The sequence below is a fragment of the Tetrapisispora phaffii genome, chromosome 4 (assembly GCF_000236905.1).
Source record: "Tetrapisispora phaffii CBS 4417 chromosome 4, complete genome".
NCBI classification, from domain to species: Eukaryota; Fungi; Ascomycota; class Saccharomycetes; order Saccharomycetales; family Saccharomycetaceae; genus Tetrapisispora; species Tetrapisispora phaffii.
The window spans coordinates 346250-364820 of NC_016523.1; the positions used below are offsets into that span (position 1 = coordinate 346250).

Genomic DNA, 18571 nt, shown 5'->3' on the forward strand with positions numbered 1-18571 from the left:
AAATATTCAAAAATGTAAAAATAAAAAGTACTGATTCCAAAACAACAGATAAAACTCTTAGCACTCTTACAAGATCGAAATGATACAAACTAAACTAAATAAACTTTTATATAATAGCTTTATAACAACTTATCATCATGTTTACGGTTCTTAAAATCAAAGTTGAATGAATTTTTTCTTGTAACTGATTGTTTTTGGTATCGCCCAATTGGGAAATCTAATATGGGATGGGCTATATACGGTACGCATTGGTAGCGCCGAATGTGGGTACTTAAAGTGAGCCCTTCAAAGTAATAAGGTGACAGTAATTGATTAGAACTGTGTGTGGGTTTTGTATAACTTGTATAACTTGTATGGTTGTATATTTTGATTTAGATGGTGCTAACTCACGGTTTCTAGCTTTTGGTAGAACTCTTTTACCTTTTCGTTGACTTTGATTTTTGATGGATCGAAATTTAGAACTTGCAATGTGTCCATTGAGATGGCTCTTGATAATGCGACGTATATTTGACCTGCTTCGAAAATGTTTCTTAGATCAACTTTTAATCTTTGTAATGTTTGACCTTGCGATTTGTGAATGGATAATGCCCAACATAACATGATTGGGATTTGACTTCTCTGTAATGCGGAATGGGAACCTGGTAGATCGACGACAAAATTGTCTGGTAACATTAATTCATGATGAAATCTGCCAAGTGGCAAGGTCCATTTGACATAAGGAAACTTGATATCTTTGGGGGAAACTCTGGTGGTGGCGTAGAAGAGGATGTTTTCTAGTCTTTCCATGCGAGCAAATGGTCTCATGTTTAATTCTTCTTGGAATTCTTTAGAGAGTCTTGCTCTAGGGTTGCCAACTACTTTAGAGACTAGTTTCATATCATTTATGGCTTCTTCGTCCATTATACGATAAATTTCATTCATTTTCTTCTCTAATGTTTGTGGGATAAAAAATAAAACAATTCCTAAAGAACCGTTGACTAACTCAGATTCAACTTTGTTCTTTAACATCATAACTTGTGCGTTTTCCTTTAAGGTGATTTTTCTCTCAACCATCACTGACGAATCGATTAAATTATGTAATTCCTTAGGACCAGTATCGTCTGCTACGTACTCATGTTTCTCACCGAGTAACAAATCTAGCTGTCTCGAGTTAGATGATTCAACTTCCCTTCTAGTGGCATACAGTTCAGTCGGTTTGATGCCATCAGAATATCTTTTTTCATTTCTTAAGGATCTTAATCTTTGAACCATATGATCTTCGATCTCACCAAATCTGATTTTATTAAGAATATCCACTAGTTCGTTATCTTGTTGTCTGAAAACTTTAGTCAATAGGATAGTCTTCTGAACACATAATTTCCACATATTACTTTCAAAACAGAATAGAGGTGGTTCATTATATTCTTTTTTACTAACAGGTGGTAATTGGAAAAAATCACCAGTTAATACAAGTTGGATCCCACCAAAGGGTCTGTTGATTTTCCTTACTCGTCTTGCTATTTCTTCAAGTCTGTCTAAAAATTTACCATCAACCATAGAAATTTCATCAACGATTAAGACTCTTGTATTTTTCCAACTTGCATTTAGTTCATGATTTTTTTGGATCTTATTTACTAAAGAATCCAAACTCCCTCCACCTAAACCAATACCCGCCCATCTGTGTAATGTCACACCGCCAATTGTACTTGCAGCCAATCCAGTTGATGCAGTAACAGCTATTGTATCTTTACCATATAAGCCGTTCAATCTCCCAATTATTGTTCTTAAAATGATAGACTTACCAGTACCAGCCGAACCTGAATAGAAGACACTGAACTTTTTTCGTATTATCAGGTCAATAACATGCTGTTGTTCTTTGGTCAATTTTAATTCAGAAAATATATTATTTAAATTGTTTTTATTTTGAGAGCTGGATAGTGAAGATTTATGACGCTTAATAGGTTTGATTCTTTTTGTTTGTAGGTCAAGCCCTTGGAAAGTTAGCCTCTTCAAAGAACTAGTGCTCCCGTTACTTCGTTCTGATGATTGGGAGGCTGATAAACTAAATTGTGTACTCGTGGTCATCTCTCCAAAGTCTTCCTCAAATGGGGATGCGTTAGGGTTCTTACTTGAAAGAGCACTTTGTGTAAAAGTATCATTTGATATATTTCGAGTAAATGATATTTTTCTTGGGCTTGAACCCTTAATTGATGTAAACGATGTAATCGAAGATATTGAATCACTCATTTCATCTTGTATTAAATGGTGAGAAATTGTTGATGATGATACCGATGAATTGGAGGACGTTCTACAAAGAGTTCCAAATGAGCCAGTTAATCGAGACTTTTTGAAATGGTTAAGGTGTGGTTTATTCATTAGTTTTTTTACTTCAAAATCTGGATCATTTTCATCAAAAGAACCTTGCGATGAAAATAACAACATTGATTTCTTATTGAGCTGTGTTGCTTTTTGATTGGAACTTATCTCCTTTTGAGGACTGGAAGGTCGAGAACTTTTCTTGAAAGCATTCGATGTGGTAGAGTTCTTCAAAGAGGCACTATTAGAATTTTTGCTAAAGAAGGATGCAATTGACGGTTGTTTATTATTAGAGCTGGTTTTCTTTACTGGTTTGCTATTAGATCTTATCATATTTTTATATGCATCAAAGTTTCTTTGCACTATTACGGAAGGTGATGGACTTGTGATACGATTGTAACCTCTTGTATACCAGTTACACAAGTGGAAACAGAGAAAAACAACTTATATTATGAAAATGATCATTCAAGAAATAGATATGCAGTTAAAATGTCAACGAAGTAATATAACTACACCAAAACTCATCTGTTTAACTTTGTTTATAGATTTGTTGATACTAATGAAAAACTATTTACGTTGTGATCTATTAAGCTCATCGCCGAAAACTGCATATAGGCAGACAGTGTCAAGCTATAGAGTTGATGTCAAAATAACCGTAAAAGTATATTGGAACAATGCTTGATCTAGATTAATATGCTAATTTATTATGTCTATATATGTATGTTAAATTTGGTTATAGAGTTATTTTTGGGAGAGGTTCTATTCTTCCAGGTCACTGTCATCATCAAATGTAGATTTTGGTGGGAGTACTGTTTTAAACGTTTCTACTGACTCATGCGGTTCGTCGTCGACATTCACTGACACACTTGGCCGTCTTTGGAGTGTTATATTGGCTACACTGCTACTTAATAATAGTCTATGGCCGTCTGGTTTATCGGCACCGTTAAGCATCAGAGTAGGAATGTCTTGTGTCGCGGTGGTTTTCAATTCGTTAGTTTCAGCAGGGAAACTTGTCATAGCCTTTGGAGCATCATCTATATGATGCGTGATTCTACTTGGTTCATCTTCAACTCTTTCAAAATCAAATTCTGGTGGTGGAGACACAGGTGGAGATATCAAGAATAATTTTTGCGATTTCGGTACTTCCAAATATGTTCTCTCATTGATTTTTGAATCTTGTAAAGTATAACAAATTCTGCAATAAAGTTCAGAAAAATGATTAGATTGGACGATCGATGATATGATTAACTCAGATAGTTGGTGATCTGGGGCAACGATTAGTATTCTTTTAAATTTTTCCAATTTTAACAAAACTAGAGGGTTGGAATTATTGATTTCAAATTTTGTTAAAATATTGTCATAAAGCCATACTTTTAAAAAGTCCATAATAGCATCAAGTTGAGCGCCCACATTGTCCTCATACCTTGAATCAAATCCAGTGAACGTAATTATTAGAGTATTTGTTGTCATAATAAGATTTTAAAACAAACGCTGCTTGATTTAATGACTCAAAAAGGGATGTGTATCTACCAATAAGTACTAAGCAAATAGGGAACCTAAATACACTTGCTCTTATATATGCACTAGTATTTTGTGATAGCACGGCTCTATTCGATTGTAAAACCATACATACCTCCTTCTTATTAAGTATATTCAGCATAATAAAATGCTTTAAATATCAATCTTATCATCGATCTAGAAAGCTAATATTCCAATATCGCTCTCACAGCAAATTTGAAATTGTTAATGGCTAGTAAGTATCACTAAAAACCAAGTTATTAATGTTTCAATAGAATGGTTTAAAAGTATATTAAAGAGAGGAAACATCTAGTGCATTGAGGATAACAGGATCGCATTCGAGTTTTGTTTCACTGGTTTTGTTATTCAACTGTGAACATTGAATCATCGTACGACTAGAGGTACTATCGCAATTGAGAAAGTTAAAACGGTCATTTCATATTGAATCGATATCTGATCAAATAATGTCGTACATACCAACCATACTCACTAAGACTCCTATTAGAGTCTCTGTGACCTCTGGGAGGTATCTGCTGTTTGGTACAAGATCATATACTCAATATGGCTATAACAGTATTACGACGAAACTTGTTTCTAAATCAAACCCCATCAGTTGCAGCTCAAGAAAAGAGAAGTCTCATGTAAATAATAACTATATTCCATTTGTAAATAATTTAACACTCATGAACAATAAAAGATTGCTCTTCACCTCCACAAGACATTCATGTGGTAAATGTGAAAATTTACTAAACCGTCAATCCAAGGGTTTAACGTATGTATTAACAATATATTAAAAATTATAAAGATTGATTCCCAATTACTCAATCCAGTTTGCTGAACTACTGTGAACATCATTGTCATATAGCTCAAACATCAAAACAATAAGAGTCACTGATCAAAACCCTCTTTTGGTTCTGGCATTGATCTATGTTAAGTTCCATATCCAGGTCTACACAGGGATTATAAACTCACTAAACTACTCACAAATATCAAGAACTATAAAACACCTGCATTGACATTACAAGAATTATCTCTACTTCTTTTATTATTCAAAATAGCAACAGTTTATTCAATTAGATGTGAACCTTCTGTTTTGTACTTGCATCTGTTTTTTGAAAGGTTCACGGTTCCTTCTTTTAATGTAAAAGAAAAATTTAAGACAACAACTTTAGAAACTATAAAAGATAAGTTATCTTTAACCAATTATTTAGAAACTTTGTTGTAGGTGAAGTGTATTTGAGGAGTATTGAATCAGTTGATATCTTATCTGTATTTAATTGCAATTGTATACAGTTGAACCAAGTAAAAACTGTGGAGTGGTCCATTCGGATATAATTCTTTTTATTGACTAATATACTAACTTCCATTATTTGTGATTAATTTCAATCGAGTTACTATGTCTAACAGTGAACAAAGAGAGATTTTACCTACTAATTTGACACCATTACATTATGATGTCGAATTGGAACCAAATTTTGATTCCTTTAAATACAATGGTAAGACTTCCATTGATTTAAAAGTCAATTCGGCTGATAACATTATTAAATTAAACGTCTATGAGATTAACGTATCTAAGATTAGCTTACAATTAAATGATTCTACCCTTATTGACGTTGAGACCTTTGATAATGATAATGAAGCCCAAATTTTGACAATCAATTTGGCAAACGAATCTGTTTTAAAAGATTTTATTGGAAAGACAATAAGATTAAATATCGAATTTGTTGGTGAATTGAACGAAAACATGGCTGGTTTCTACAGAGCAAAGTATGAAGATAAGATTACTGGGGAAACAAAATACATGGCTACAACTCAAATGGAACCAACAGATGCTAGGAGAGCCTTCCCATGCTTTGATGAACCAAATTTAAAATCCACATTTAGCATCACTTTGATTTCTTCTCCAAATTACACCCATTTGTCCAATATGGATGTTAAAAGCGAAGTAATTGACAAGGAAACTGGTAAGAAAATTACTTTGTTCAATGTCACTCCAAAAATGTCAACTTACTTAGTTGCCTTTATTGTTGCAGAATTGAAGTATGTCGAAAACAGGGACTTTAGAATCCCTGTCAGAGTTTACGCAACTCCAGGTAACGAGAAGGATGGTCAATATGCTGCAGATTTAACTGCAAAGACGTTGTCATTCTTTGAAAAGACCTTTAACATTCAGTATCCATTACCAAAGATTGACAATGTCGCTGTCCATGAATTTTCAGCCGGTGCAATGGAAAATTGGGGTTTAGTTACTTACAGAGTAGTTGATGTCTTGATAGATGAAAAAAATGCTACTTTAGATAGAGTACAAAGAGTCGCAGAAGTTGTTCAACATGAATTAGCTCATCAATGGTTTGGTAACTTGGTTACTATGGACTGGTGGGAAGGTTTATGGTTAAATGAAGGGTTTGCTACATGGATGTCTTGGTACTCTTGTAATGAATTTCAGCCATCATGGAATGTCTGGGAACAATATGTCACAGATACTTTACAACATGCTTTGAGTTTAGATTCTTTAAGATCATCCCATCCAATTGAAGTTCCTGTTAAGAGAGCTGATGAAATTAATCAAATTTTTGATGCCATTTCGTATTCTAAGGGTGCCTCTTTATTAAGAATGATCTCAAAATGGTTAGGTGAAGATGTATTTATTAAAGGTGTTTCCAATTATCTAAATGAATTCAAATACAGTAATGCTAAGACTGAAGATTTATGGAAAGCTTTGTCTGCAGCTTCAGGGAAAGATGTTTCAAAAGTCATGAATATCTGGACCAAAAAAGTTGGTTTTCCAATCATTATAGTGGAAGAAGATCCAGCTGATCCAAGAAAAATTACTTTGACTCAAAACCGTTATTTGAGCACTGGTGACGTTAAACCAGAAGAAGATGAGACCTTGTACCCTGTTTTCTTAGCATTGAGAACCAAGGAAGGTGTCGATCACTCTGTTGTATTCAATGAGAAGACAACTACAATCAACTTGAAAGATGACAGTGACTTTTTTAAAATCAATGGTGGTCAAGCAGGCATCTACATTACTAAGTATTCTGATGAGAGATATGCTAAACTATCAAAGCAAAGAGACCTATTGTCAGTGGAAGATCGTACCGGTTTAGTCGCCGATGTAAAGGGTTTAGCCTCATCTGGTTATACCTCCACTACCAATTTCTTGAAATTAGTTTCTGACTGGAAAAACGAAGAATCATTTGTTGTCTGGGAACAAATAATCAACAGTTTGTCTGGCCTTAAATCTACATGGATTTTTGAATCTGAAGATGTCAAAGAAGCATTAGATGAATTCACTAGACAATTGATATCAGAAAAGATCCATAAGCTAGGTTGGACTTTTACTGAGAATAAGGGTGAAACTTCTTCTTTTGCAGAACAACGTCTAAAAGTCACTTTATTCAGCAGTGCAGCTGCTGCTAGAGACCCAGTGGTTGAGAGAGCAGCTATGGAGATGTTTGAAAAATACACATCTGGTGACAAAAACGCTATTCATCCACTAATCAAACCAGTTGTCTTTGCCACGGCTGGTAGAATCGGTGGTATTGAGAACTATGAAAAAATATTTAACATCTACAAGAACCCAGAGACTTCAGATGAAAAATTAGCTGCATTGAGAACTTTAGGCAGATTCAATGATCCGCAATTAATTCAAAGAACATTAGGCTACTTATTAGATGGAACTGTTTTAAACCAAGATATCTACATTCCAATGGGCGGATTAAGAGGTCACAAGGAAGGTATAATTGCACTATGGAAATGGATGCAAGAAAATTGGGATGAGTTAGTTAAAAGATTACCACCAGGTTTATCCATGCTAGGCTCTGTTCTAGTAGTTGGTACTTCTGGCTTTACCTCTTTAGAATCCGTGAAAGATATTGAAACATTCTTCAAGGGCAAGTCTACTAAAGGTTTCGATCAAAATTTGGCTCAATCTTTGGACACCATTACATCTAAGGCGCAATGGATTACTAGAGATGCCGATTTAGTCAAGAGTTACCTAAAAGATAATGGCTTTTATAAATAATTTTGATATATGTATTTATCGATAATGACACATCGATTACATAAATTAAAGTATGCTATAAATTAGAATTACTAAATACATCAAATTTGAACATAATTTTCTGACTATTAATAATGCTAGGGATCTCATGATGTCGTGTTTTTTCTGTTAAACGGTTTCCAAAATCCTTTTAATCTTATCTTTTGTATATAAGACAACGAATTTCTTATAAAATATAGCCTCCGGGTTGTAGTAATTGCCTTAGTCATCGTTCTTGGCAGATCTTTCATTATTTCACCATGAGAATCTAATATATAGGTTCTCATTTGCTGAACGTAGGTGTCATCTATTTTAGAAATGTAATATACTTCATCGTTTGTTGTGAAATTTAAATTGGGATACAGAATAGTATTATCAATACAAATTGGAGATACACCTTTCATACTATCAGAGTATGGGGAACTATTTCGAGGCAACGCTGCCTTTACTTTCCTTCTTCGTAATGCAATGACCATAAATACCAATCCAACTATTATTAAATTTATGAGTGAGTACAAACCAATATTTAGCAAACTAGCGAGTAACAAGCTGTTGCTCTTATTATCTTTAGGCTGAAACGTGTCATCATTTTCCATTTCATGTAAGACATCAAATTCTTCTATACCATAAAACCCCAATAAACAACCAAATTCCCTGTCATTAGATCTTTTTACTAATGAATATATAGCGCATGTTATTATATTACCTTCTTCATTACAAACCAGTCACTATATCAGTTTTTTTCCATTAATATTGTGCTTTTATTAATTTGTGTCACTTCAGCAATGTGATGACATTAAATTGTTATTGCAATATAACTGTTATATTTGGAATAAAAAAGTAAAAGTAAACGATTCTGGTAAACTCAGTTTAATCTTTTGTTAAACAAGCTGTTGTCAGTTAGATGGTTTGTAACTTCAAGTGTACTAATCACAATAAATATCAGTATTTCACATACCGAGACCATCTACTCGCAGCCTCACAAACATACATGCTCCTTTCGATAATATTGTCAAAGTTAGGAAAGCAATTACAACACTCCAACAGTTGAACGATAGTTACTTAAGTATGATTATGATAACAGGTATATGTTTAAAACATCTCTTCTATATATATATTATTCTAAATTTAATATAAGAGTCTTTAACTTTCACTTCGTCAAACAAACCTTCCCCATATTTGATTTGTCATTTAAGAGAGATTTTCAGGAGTGTGTGTAAAGTACTTTTATAACAATAATAGTCATATATAATGACTATTAGTCTCTAAATGTATGGTATATTTAACTAATTGAAGGATTAAATGGATATGTTGAATTTTTTTTTCGTTTGCAGTCGGATAGGTTAGTACATTACGAACTGAGATCAAAGAGATCTAGACATTAATAAAAGATGGTTGAGTTTACAGTAGACGTCTGTTTGTTTGATTTGGATGGTACAATTGTGAATTCCATTGAGGCTGTCGAATTAGCATGGATTAAATTGTGTAAGGCCTACAACGTTGATCATATAGAAGTACTGAAGTTTTCTCATGGTGTCAGATCAATAGATGTGTTGGTGAAGTTTTTCCCTGATATCGATAATACTGATAATGCTGGGGTAAAGTTATTGGAATCATCTATAGCAACTGAATTTGCTAACTTGGTTAAACTAATCCCAGGTTCAAAAGATCTCTTACTATCATTGGATGTTAATACAGATGGTTTAGCATATGGTGAACGTAAGTGGGCAATTGTTACCTCTGGTTCTCCATACTCTGTCTTTTCCTGGTTTGACAATATTCTTAAAGATGTTAAGAAACCAGATATTTTTATTACTGGGTTTGACGTAAAGGCTGGCAAGCCTGATCCGGAAGGTTATGCTTCAGCAAAGGAACAATTGTGTAAGCTATGGAAGTTCGATTCACAAAAAGCAAGAGCAGTTGTATTTGAAGATGCACCAGCAGGTGTTATTGCCGGTAAAGCCATGGGTGCAACTGTTGTTGGTATTACTTCTTCTCATTCCAAGGAGGTATTATTTGAAGCAGGTGCTGATTATGTGGTTTACGATCTTACTCAAGTGAGTGTTGTTAAGAATACTCGTGACGATGGGATAACAATAAAAGTTGTTGATCCTATTTCAAAATACTAATGATGAAATGTCTATGATATGACATTTATGTCGTTCATTAACGTAAATAAATATAATAATGTCTTAAAATATAGATTATTTAAAAGAACACTTTAATATATTCATGATGTATTTACAAATTTATAATCCAGTTTAAGAAGCTTAGCTAACTTCTGCTGATTCTTAAATAGTCTTTTCTTCTTTTGAATTTTGGAAACTGACCCAATAGTGATGAAGTTCAAAACAAACCTCAACTGTAATTAAATATATGATAATCCACTCTAAGAATGTTCCTTTCTTTTCATTTAAAACTGACAAAAGCATTCTCGAATGATCTGTGCAATAGTCTAGTTTACTATTAAGAATATTAATACGTGGTGCAATATCCAGAAAATGAGAGACATTTTTATATATTTTCTCCAATCTAGGTTCACTCCAGTACAAATCTGGAGTTTCGATTATATTAGAATATAAGTTCAATCGCCCACGAATTAGAAATAATTTCCCAATAGATGTCAAAAAGTGCTTTTCCTTCAAGTTAATTTGTATGCCTCTTGAGAATTTTTCTGTTATTATTCTAGATTTTTGAGTATGTTCTTCCAAAGCTGCTTCAAGAACGGCTAACGATGTACTTCTTGCTATACCACTTGAGAATGCAGCTTTATCTAATAACCCTAATTCAGGATCAATTGAATTAACAATTAGCAAATCATCCATGATGTAACTACCGTTATGTAAATGACTTTCCATATTTTTACTTAAGGCTTTTGAGTTCTCAATTTCAATGAAATCAATATCTTCTGTCTCATATTTGGATTCATCTAAAGGATTAATACGAGCCTCACTCAATATTGGTATAAAATTATCCAATAACTCTTTCTCGTTCAAACCCCAACTTATGACAGAACCGTTATCAGCAAGAACCATAATGTCGGTTTTTTCTCCTTCATGAATATATTTGAATGTGATAATCTCATCAGGGATCAATGTAACAGGAATTATCCCACGGTCTCTCAATAATGCTATACCTTTCTCTAAGTTATACTTCTCAGCCGTGGTTATGACTGAACAAGTTTTAACTTTATATGTCGACAACACATTAGCCGTTTCTTGGTCATCATGACTCCCAGATTTTTTACCAACATTTCTTCGCAAATGTTTGGATGGGTTCACTTTTATACTTTTTGGATATCTTTTAGTATTATTGCTAGTAGTTTTAATATTGGTATTACTGTTAAGGAAGATGCTTTTACTATTAACACGTCTGATGTTTTGTAAATGGAACGAATTTAAAGACTGAAATCTTAAAATCCTCCAAGGAGTCATGGCATGTCTTAAACTCATTGATTAATTGTAGTCTACCAACTTGCACTATTATTGTCTATTGATTTCCTAAATAATTCCTTATTCGAGTACTCAAAGGAGGGATGTGTGGATATATAAAGCCAATACAACATTATTTTTATATTGATGGCTCTTAGTTTCCTTTTGAAAATTAGTTTTGATGACATTTTTGATCTTGATACGCTACATCGCTCATACTTTAAAAGAGGACATTGCAAGTGATAACCTATTCTTTTCGAATTATATAGCTACTGGTAAGGTAATCAATTGGAATTGTATCAACGTTTACGATTATATATATATCTGTATGTATATTTAAATCTGTTCATTTATGTATTTACTTTGCTTTTGAACAATCACTCCATGAATATGGATGAGGAACTGAATATAAAGAGAAATACGAAACCTCTGTCAACTGAATAGTTTCACTAGTGACTGTACTCATAAACCAAATCACCTTCGAGGTAGCTCCAAAACTTCTCAACATATTTTTTCTGCTCAGCCTCAGTAGTACCGCCCCTAACAGCTAAGTAAACCCTTTCGTTCAAATGAATATCCCAGACGCCCTTGTTGCCACCCACTAGTATGCCACCAGCCTCTTCAAGAATACATTTTGATGCGCACACATCCCAACACCAAGGACCACCTTCCCAGTAACAGTCAAGATAGCCGGCAGCGGCGTAGCATATGTTCATAGCAGCACTACCTAAACTTCTCACACCATGGACATGGGCTCCATTTTCACTTAACATCGCTTTGCATAACTTTGACTTAATTAAGAAATTACCAGTGTCTCCACGCTCATAGCCACTTTCTAATGCCACTAAACTGCTTGTAAAATCCAAAGGTCTCTTTTTAACATCTAGACGTTCCCCATTTAAATAAGATCCATTTCCTTTAGATCCATGGAACATTTGGTCTATGTGAGGATTGTAAACCACTCCTAATACAGAATCGCCATTTTCAGAAAGACCAATGGAAGTACAACTAAATGGGAAGGCATGAACAAAGTTAGTGGTTCCATCAATGGGGTCGACAATAAAAGTTGGTTCAGGACCTATTTTTGTCTCTCCCTTGATATATGTTTCTTCACCAATAAAACTAAAATTTGGATAATTCTCTGAAATGAATTCCTTAATCTTTTTTTCAACACTCTTATCAACTTCAGTGACAATGTCAGTTGAGTTAGTCTTATCTGAGTATTCTCCAAACGTAGTTCCTGTTCTTTTCTTAATTATTGGTCCAATTTCATTGTTTAACAGATCAATGATTTTATTTTCAATATCTTTCAATTCATTACTAGATAACACCATCTTAAACAAATATGTATAATTTTAAAACAACTCTGCTGAATGGTTCTTACCTCTTATGTTATTATCACTAACTGGAAGAGAGGATAAATGTGTCAATCACGAATATAACGAGATATTTATACCCTTTAAGTTGCCTTCAAATGACTACATCTTTAAATTTAAAGGTACAACATTTTTCACTTCGGTCGACCGTGATCCATATTTATTGAGAAATGGTTGTAAGACTAACAGGAAAAATGAACTACTACATTATAAATGATTAGATACTCTCTTATTACTTAAAGTCATTGTTGTTATTTGAAGCATATGATTTAAGATAGTATCAATTGAACTTTCCATCCCCTCTCACTTCTATTGAAGCCTTTTTCTTTCCTTTAAAGTTGAAGAAATAAGTCCATCTAGTAGAGAAGTGTCGAATATATTTACACTAAACGTCATCCATCCCCTGTATATTGTAATCTACAATTGATTTAATAATGATCCAACGAGTATTTTCAAGATCTATTCACTATAGTAGACCAGCACAAAATCTAAACAACGTACGTTTAACGTTGTTTTCTAAAGCCAATTGTGGTTTGTGCACGAAGGCCAAGACTGTTTTAAGTTCTGTTCTTGAGGAAGACAAATATAAAGATAAGGTGCAGCTCAATTTAATTGATATTGATTCTCCAAATAATAAGGAATGGTGGGACAAATATTGTTTTGATATTCCTGTTCTGCATATAGAAAACAACAAATCAGGTGAGATATCGAAGATATTTCATAAGATGACAGAATCAGAGGTTAAAGATGGTATTCATGAAATGGAATAAGAGTATCTCTATCTGATTTCATTGCATATTCAATCATTTTGCTGATCATTTCACCCTTGGAATCATTACGTTTGGAGGTATAATTGAAACAAATGTGCTTTTCTGAAGGACAGAAACTGCTGATCTTTATAATATATTAATATATTCTTTTACTATTTGCCACATATTTATATAAATTTATACATATTTTGCAAGATATAATATTTAGTTCAATTACAATCACGATTTATTATTGAGAAACTGTTTATTTGATTCCCTTTCGTTTCTTCACTGATGAAGTTTGCACAGGATTAGGACCTTTTTCTAATTTACTTGTAAAATCATCAGATAATAACATTTTCTTTCTGGTATTAGGATATGGATCGTGTGTGTAATGTGAATTGTTTCTCTGGTTCGGTTTCTTGTTAATTTTTAGTTCAACCTGAGATGGGAAAATCATCTCTAAATCATCATTTAATGATGACGAAAGATCAAAATTATCGTAGCTCTTAATGATATTATCCTCCTTTGGTTCTTCTTGAATAATTAACTTTTCTTTTGCTATAGTTTTTTTTCTCTTTTTATTAGTGGTATTCTCTAATTGAGATAGTAGTAAACTATCTTTCTCTCCTTCTAAAGTTTTCGTGTCTCTCTTTTGAATGTTATTAGGTTTGCTAGTAGTTGCATTTGGTCTGCTCATGTTAGACTGTGCATTTTTATAATTTTTCAACTGATTGGTTTCCTTCTCTAAAACTTTAACTTCATTAGCCAACTTCAAAATCCGATTTTCCTTTTCTTCAATTTTATCAAGTAAGTCTAACTTTTCAGACATATATTCTTGCTTATCAGATTCCAATTCGATTATTTTTTGTTGGAACCTTTTGACACTGCTACTATTCTCTTCAAAATTAGATTTGTTATTCTCTATTGTTTTTTTTAATGTATAATTCTCTTCTTTTAATTCCAATTCGCCTGCTTTTAAGTGAACTAACTCGATATTAAGTTCACTTACTTGATCGAGCAGTTTTTGATGGTTCTCAAACTTTTTATTGTTTTCATGGCTGAGCTGTTCTTTGGACTCTTCTAAACGCTTTACCATATTTTTTAACATATCATTTTCTGATGTTAGAGTATTGGAAATTGTGACTTGTGACGCCAACTTATTTTCATAGTTTGCTGACGAATTCGATTCAAGATTTTTTAATCTTTCAATGCTCTTTTCATACTCTGACACTTTCTCTAATAATTTTTCAGTTTGATCTTTTAAACACTTTTCATTTTCTTCGAGAGTTGTGGTTGAAAGTTTCAAATTTCCTACTTGATTCAATAATTCCTCGTATTGTGCTTCTTTTGTACCAATTGAAGTTAATAATTGAGTTTTCTGTATTTTTAGTTCAGTATTTTCTTGTGACACAGTTTCTAACTTCTTTTCGAATTCCTTATATTCCGACATAAGAGATGAAAATTTTGAAATTTCAGCATTAATTTGATTTCTATCTTCAACTAACTGGATCTTAACTTCATCAATACAATTTTTCATATTATTGCTGTTTTCTATGACTTTATCATTGCCATTATGAATATTCTGCATAATTGATTTTTCTAAAGTTGAAGAAGAGTCAGAGACCGTATTAGAAAAACTTGAGTTAATTGAATTAATAATATTATTATTTTCAGTTTTGCAAAACTCTTTTAAGATTACGACATCATCTTGATAATTCTGTTTAATGTTATTTTCATTTTCTTTTAATTTTATTTCAAACGTTTTCAAGATCTCTTCTTTCGTATTTGAACTTTCATCTTTTAAACAATTAATGAATCTCTCATTAATAAATGTTTTCAACATAGAATCGAATTCATTAAAATTTTTTTTCATCGATTCATTTATTTCAGTATTTTGTGTTTTTATAGTGTTGAATTCCAAGATTAAATTATTATTCCTGATCTTTTCTTCACTAAGCTGACCAGAACAATCATCTAGTTCTTTCTGTAGATATTCAATTTCTTTATTTTTTTTATTTAATTCCGTTTCTGTCATCATTTTTGATCTTTTCAAATTTGACACAGTGACACCGATACTTTCATAATTAGTTTTAAGATCGTTGATTTTTGCAACAACTAACTGATTGGTTTTCTTTAAGTCATGTAATTTATTATCATTATGATTCTTTTGCTCGTCAAACCATTTGATCTTTTGCTCTAGATCGCAAATTTTTTTTTTGTATTCAGCAAATTTTGAAGCAAGTTTATTAGTCTCTTCATCAGTGGCTTGTATTTTATTTTTCAATTTTTTATTATCTTGTTGTGCATTTTGTAACTCAATTTTTAAAACAGAGCATATTTTTTGGGTATTATTGAACGCATCAAGTAAAACATCATTAGATGAGGTCTCTAACGAATGATTGTTATAATTGGTGTCCGTATTTTTAGCCCCAGTATTAATGGAGGTAAGTTTTTTATCAACCACAGTTGAGGTATCTTCTGGGTAATTATTCGCAGTATCAGGATAAAACATGTTAGTTGGAGTCAAGTTTCTTACCTCAGTTATTTCTAGTTCATCTTCTTCACTTTCATCAAATTTTTTATTACTAATTGATGGAGCGACAGAAATATCTTTATTGTCTTTAATAGCTTTCTTATCCATAATATTACCTGTAGTATCTTCTGTTGCATTAGTATTATCAGGTGATAAAATTGCACTAGAAAACATTTGCGAGGAATGTTCGCTGTTAGAGCCATAAAAGGTTTCGTTTACCGAATTTAAGTTACCTTTGATCTCATCTTTACGTTTAGCTTCGGAAATATCATTTAAATTGGTTGATTGCTCATTTTGATCTCTTAAAGATAAACGTGAGAATATATTAGTTCGTGGTTTAAAAGCAACGGAATTATCTCTAAAGAAATTAGACATTTTGAATAGAGTTCCAGAAACAATTATATTAATTTTTGTAATTAGCCGCCAATACTCAAATTCTCAAATATAGTTCGATGTATACAGAAACAGTTTAGCAACTCAACTACTTGAATTTTGAACACTGGCTCAGTTATATAAAATAAATGTAAAGGCATAACCAAAGTTATAATGGTTTCTTTTAAAAGAATATTGCATTTTAAAAGTAATAGTTACAATTAATCAAGTTGCCGTCGGTTTGTTTTTCGTATCTTCAGCTTTTTTTGTTTTTTGCCGCCAAACTTTAACATCATGCACAACCCTATATATGTAGACAAATATAAGAATATAAATCTAACTATATCTGTAATCGTATACTTCCAATACATTTTATTATCTTAGTACTGAGAAAGTATATTATCAAAAGTTAAGGTACTATTATATTGTAAGTATATCATAATAAAATAAGTGTTCGACTGCAATGTCTGTATTGGTGCGTGGAGATAAATTTGCTTATTTGATACTAAGAGATTGTTGTTATAGTTAAATTCGAAAATTATCAAAATAACGTATTTTTATAACTCTATTGTCAGGTGTATAAAACTCACCAGTGAACAGCTTTGGAATATAATATATATGTCTATATATTCAATTCATACTATGACACCATTTATTGTTATCTCTTTTTTAAAGCCTCAAAAAATTTACAATTTCGGTGAAAAGAGAGCAACAGGAAGAAAGAAAAGTAAGAAAAAAGAAACCCATATCCAAGAAGTTAACTTGTGTTGTTAAGGAGATATAACGAAATATCTTTAAATTCATTCTGTGTTTCAAAAAGCTATAATATATTTATGGGCAGGATATTTTATAGTTAATTAAAAACTGCTAAGTAACTGGCTATCATTATATGCAAAGTGTTTAAACGGATTAATTTACTACCATAACGGTCGCTATCGAAACTAATAAGACTATACTTTCGTGTCGTTTTGTTTTGTTAATTCAATTTAATATAATTTACTAATGTGTAATTGATACACAATATTTTGCATTATATTAGAATAAGTTCAAAAAACTCTGAAATTATAATCCTTATATATTCGTGATATTTCCGAAATATAATCCAAATGATAATTGATAGGTCTAGACTGATAAGGGGGATATCTGTTTCATCCTTAGATTCCAATAGATCATCCAAATGGAGAATTGGTGATCTTTTATTATTAGTTTTATTGCTGATACTAAATATACCTGTATATTATTTTCAGCCTTTTGAAAGACAGTTCTATATTAACGATTTAACCATATCTCATCCCTATGCTGAACATCAAAGAGTGAGTGATTTTATGCTATTTGTATACAGTTTAATAGTCCCTTTAATCACAATGGCCATAGTCTGGTTCCTATTTTCTGATGCTAAACATAGGTGGCATTTATTATATGTGTCAGTATTAGGCTTAGTTCTTTCTGTAACATCCGTTGCGTTATTTACAAACTTTGTTAAAAATTGGTTTGGCAGAGCTCGACCTGATTTCTTAGCAAGATGTATACCAACAGAAGGTACTCCAATAAATGTTTTAGTAAATGCAAGAGATGTGTGCACTTCTAAAGACTGGGATAAAATTCTTGAAGGTTTTAGAACAACTCCATCAGGTCATTCCAGTGAAAGTTTCGCTGGTTTAGGATTCCTATATTTTTGGTTAAGTGGTCAATTATTGACCGGGAACATACATGCTGCACTTTGGACAAAGGCCATTGCACTTTTACCATTGCTAGGTGCAACTTTAATTGCACTATCAAGAACTCAAGACTATAGGCACCATTTTATAGACGTCCTTTTAGGTTCTTTCATTGGTTTTGTGTTTGCATTTTGTACATACAGAAGATATTTTCCATCCATTTATGATCCATTACCATTCAAACCTCTATTAGATGACTCGAATGTTACTCTTCAAAATAATGATCACCATTATTTACCAACTAGTAATAATATAAATGAGGAAGTGGATCCAGAATCAAGACCATTTACAGTTTAAAAAGTCAGAAAGTAAAACAAAAAAAACATTATATTTTATATTGTAAGACTATGTATTATAATACAATCCATCTAGTGACAAACCAAAAAGAAAAATAGAAACACATTGTTTACAATTAATTCGATTTTCAATAAATTATGGATTCCATTACTTTAGTGAGGGCTTCAGTTATTCTCACACTTTCCTTCATACTCATTTTTAATAATAACGATATGTAGCACAACTGTCTTATTT

At 32.3% G+C, this 18571-nt stretch overlaps 10 protein-coding genes across 10 annotated transcripts; 4 read left to right on the forward strand and 6 right to left on the reverse strand.

The window, feature by feature from the left end:
- Positions 1-381: 381 nt before the first annotated feature.
- RRM3 (DNA helicase) lies at positions 382-2628 on the reverse strand (the record flags this gene model as incomplete). Its single annotated transcript, XM_003685192.1, has 1 exon — positions 382-2628. One exon carries the CDS (start codon positions 2626-2628, stop codon positions 382-384), a length of 2247 nt encoding a protein of 748 aa, XP_003685240.1.
- A 426-nt stretch (positions 2629-3054) lies between these two features.
- Positions 3055-3765, reverse strand: RCN1 (Rcn1p; the record flags this gene model as incomplete). The annotated part of the gene is made up of 1 exon (XM_003685193.1): positions 3055-3765. One exon carries the CDS (start codon positions 3763-3765, stop codon positions 3055-3057), a length of 711 nt encoding a protein of 236 aa, XP_003685241.1.
- Positions 3766-5209: 1444 nt separating this feature from the next.
- Positions 5210-7840, forward strand: TPHA0D01680 (M1 family metallopeptidase; the record flags this gene model as incomplete). Its single annotated transcript, XM_003685194.1, has 1 exon — positions 5210-7840. One exon carries the CDS (start codon positions 5210-5212, stop codon positions 7838-7840), a length of 2631 nt encoding a protein of 876 aa, XP_003685242.1.
- Positions 7841-7965: 125 nt separating this feature from the next.
- On the reverse strand, positions 7966-8454 carry TPHA0D01690 (uncharacterized protein; the record flags this gene model as incomplete). Its single annotated transcript, XM_003685195.1, has 1 exon — positions 7966-8454. The coding sequence occupies one exon, from the start codon at positions 8452-8454 to the stop codon at positions 7966-7968; it is 489 nt and encodes a 162-aa protein (XP_003685243.1).
- A 795-nt stretch (positions 8455-9249) lies between these two features.
- TPHA0D01700 (HAD family hydrolase) lies at positions 9250-9987 on the forward strand (the record flags this gene model as incomplete). The annotated part of the gene is made up of 1 exon (XM_003685196.1): positions 9250-9987. The coding sequence occupies one exon, from the start codon at positions 9250-9252 to the stop codon at positions 9985-9987; it is 738 nt and encodes a 245-aa protein (XP_003685244.1).
- A 162-nt stretch (positions 9988-10149) lies between these two features.
- Positions 10150-11310, reverse strand: MRX10 (Mrx10p; the record flags this gene model as incomplete). The annotated part of the gene is made up of 1 exon (XM_003685197.1): positions 10150-11310. The coding sequence occupies one exon, from the start codon at positions 11308-11310 to the stop codon at positions 10150-10152; it is 1161 nt and encodes a 386-aa protein (XP_003685245.1).
- A 428-nt stretch (positions 11311-11738) lies between these two features.
- On the reverse strand, positions 11739-12623 carry INM2 (inositol monophosphate 1-phosphatase INM2; the record flags this gene model as incomplete). Its single annotated transcript, XM_003685198.1, has 1 exon — positions 11739-12623. One exon carries the CDS (start codon positions 12621-12623, stop codon positions 11739-11741), a length of 885 nt encoding a protein of 294 aa, XP_003685246.1.
- A 476-nt stretch (positions 12624-13099) lies between these two features.
- On the forward strand, positions 13100-13435 carry MGP12 (Mgp12p; the record flags this gene model as incomplete). Its single annotated transcript, XM_003685199.1, has 1 exon — positions 13100-13435. One exon carries the CDS (start codon positions 13100-13102, stop codon positions 13433-13435), a length of 336 nt encoding a protein of 111 aa, XP_003685247.1.
- Positions 13436-13679: 244 nt separating this feature from the next.
- ZIP1 (Zip1p) lies at positions 13680-16325 on the reverse strand (the record flags this gene model as incomplete). The annotated part of the gene is made up of 1 exon (XM_003685200.1): positions 13680-16325. The coding sequence occupies one exon, from the start codon at positions 16323-16325 to the stop codon at positions 13680-13682; it is 2646 nt and encodes an 881-aa protein (XP_003685248.1).
- A 1103-nt stretch (positions 16326-17428) lies between these two features.
- DPP1 (bifunctional diacylglycerol diphosphate phosphatase/phosphatidate phosphatase) lies at positions 17429-18337 on the forward strand (the record flags this gene model as incomplete). Its single annotated transcript, XM_003685201.1, has 1 exon — positions 17429-18337. One exon carries the CDS (start codon positions 17429-17431, stop codon positions 18335-18337), a length of 909 nt encoding a protein of 302 aa, XP_003685249.1.
- Between the last annotated feature and the right edge of the window lie 234 nt (positions 18338-18571).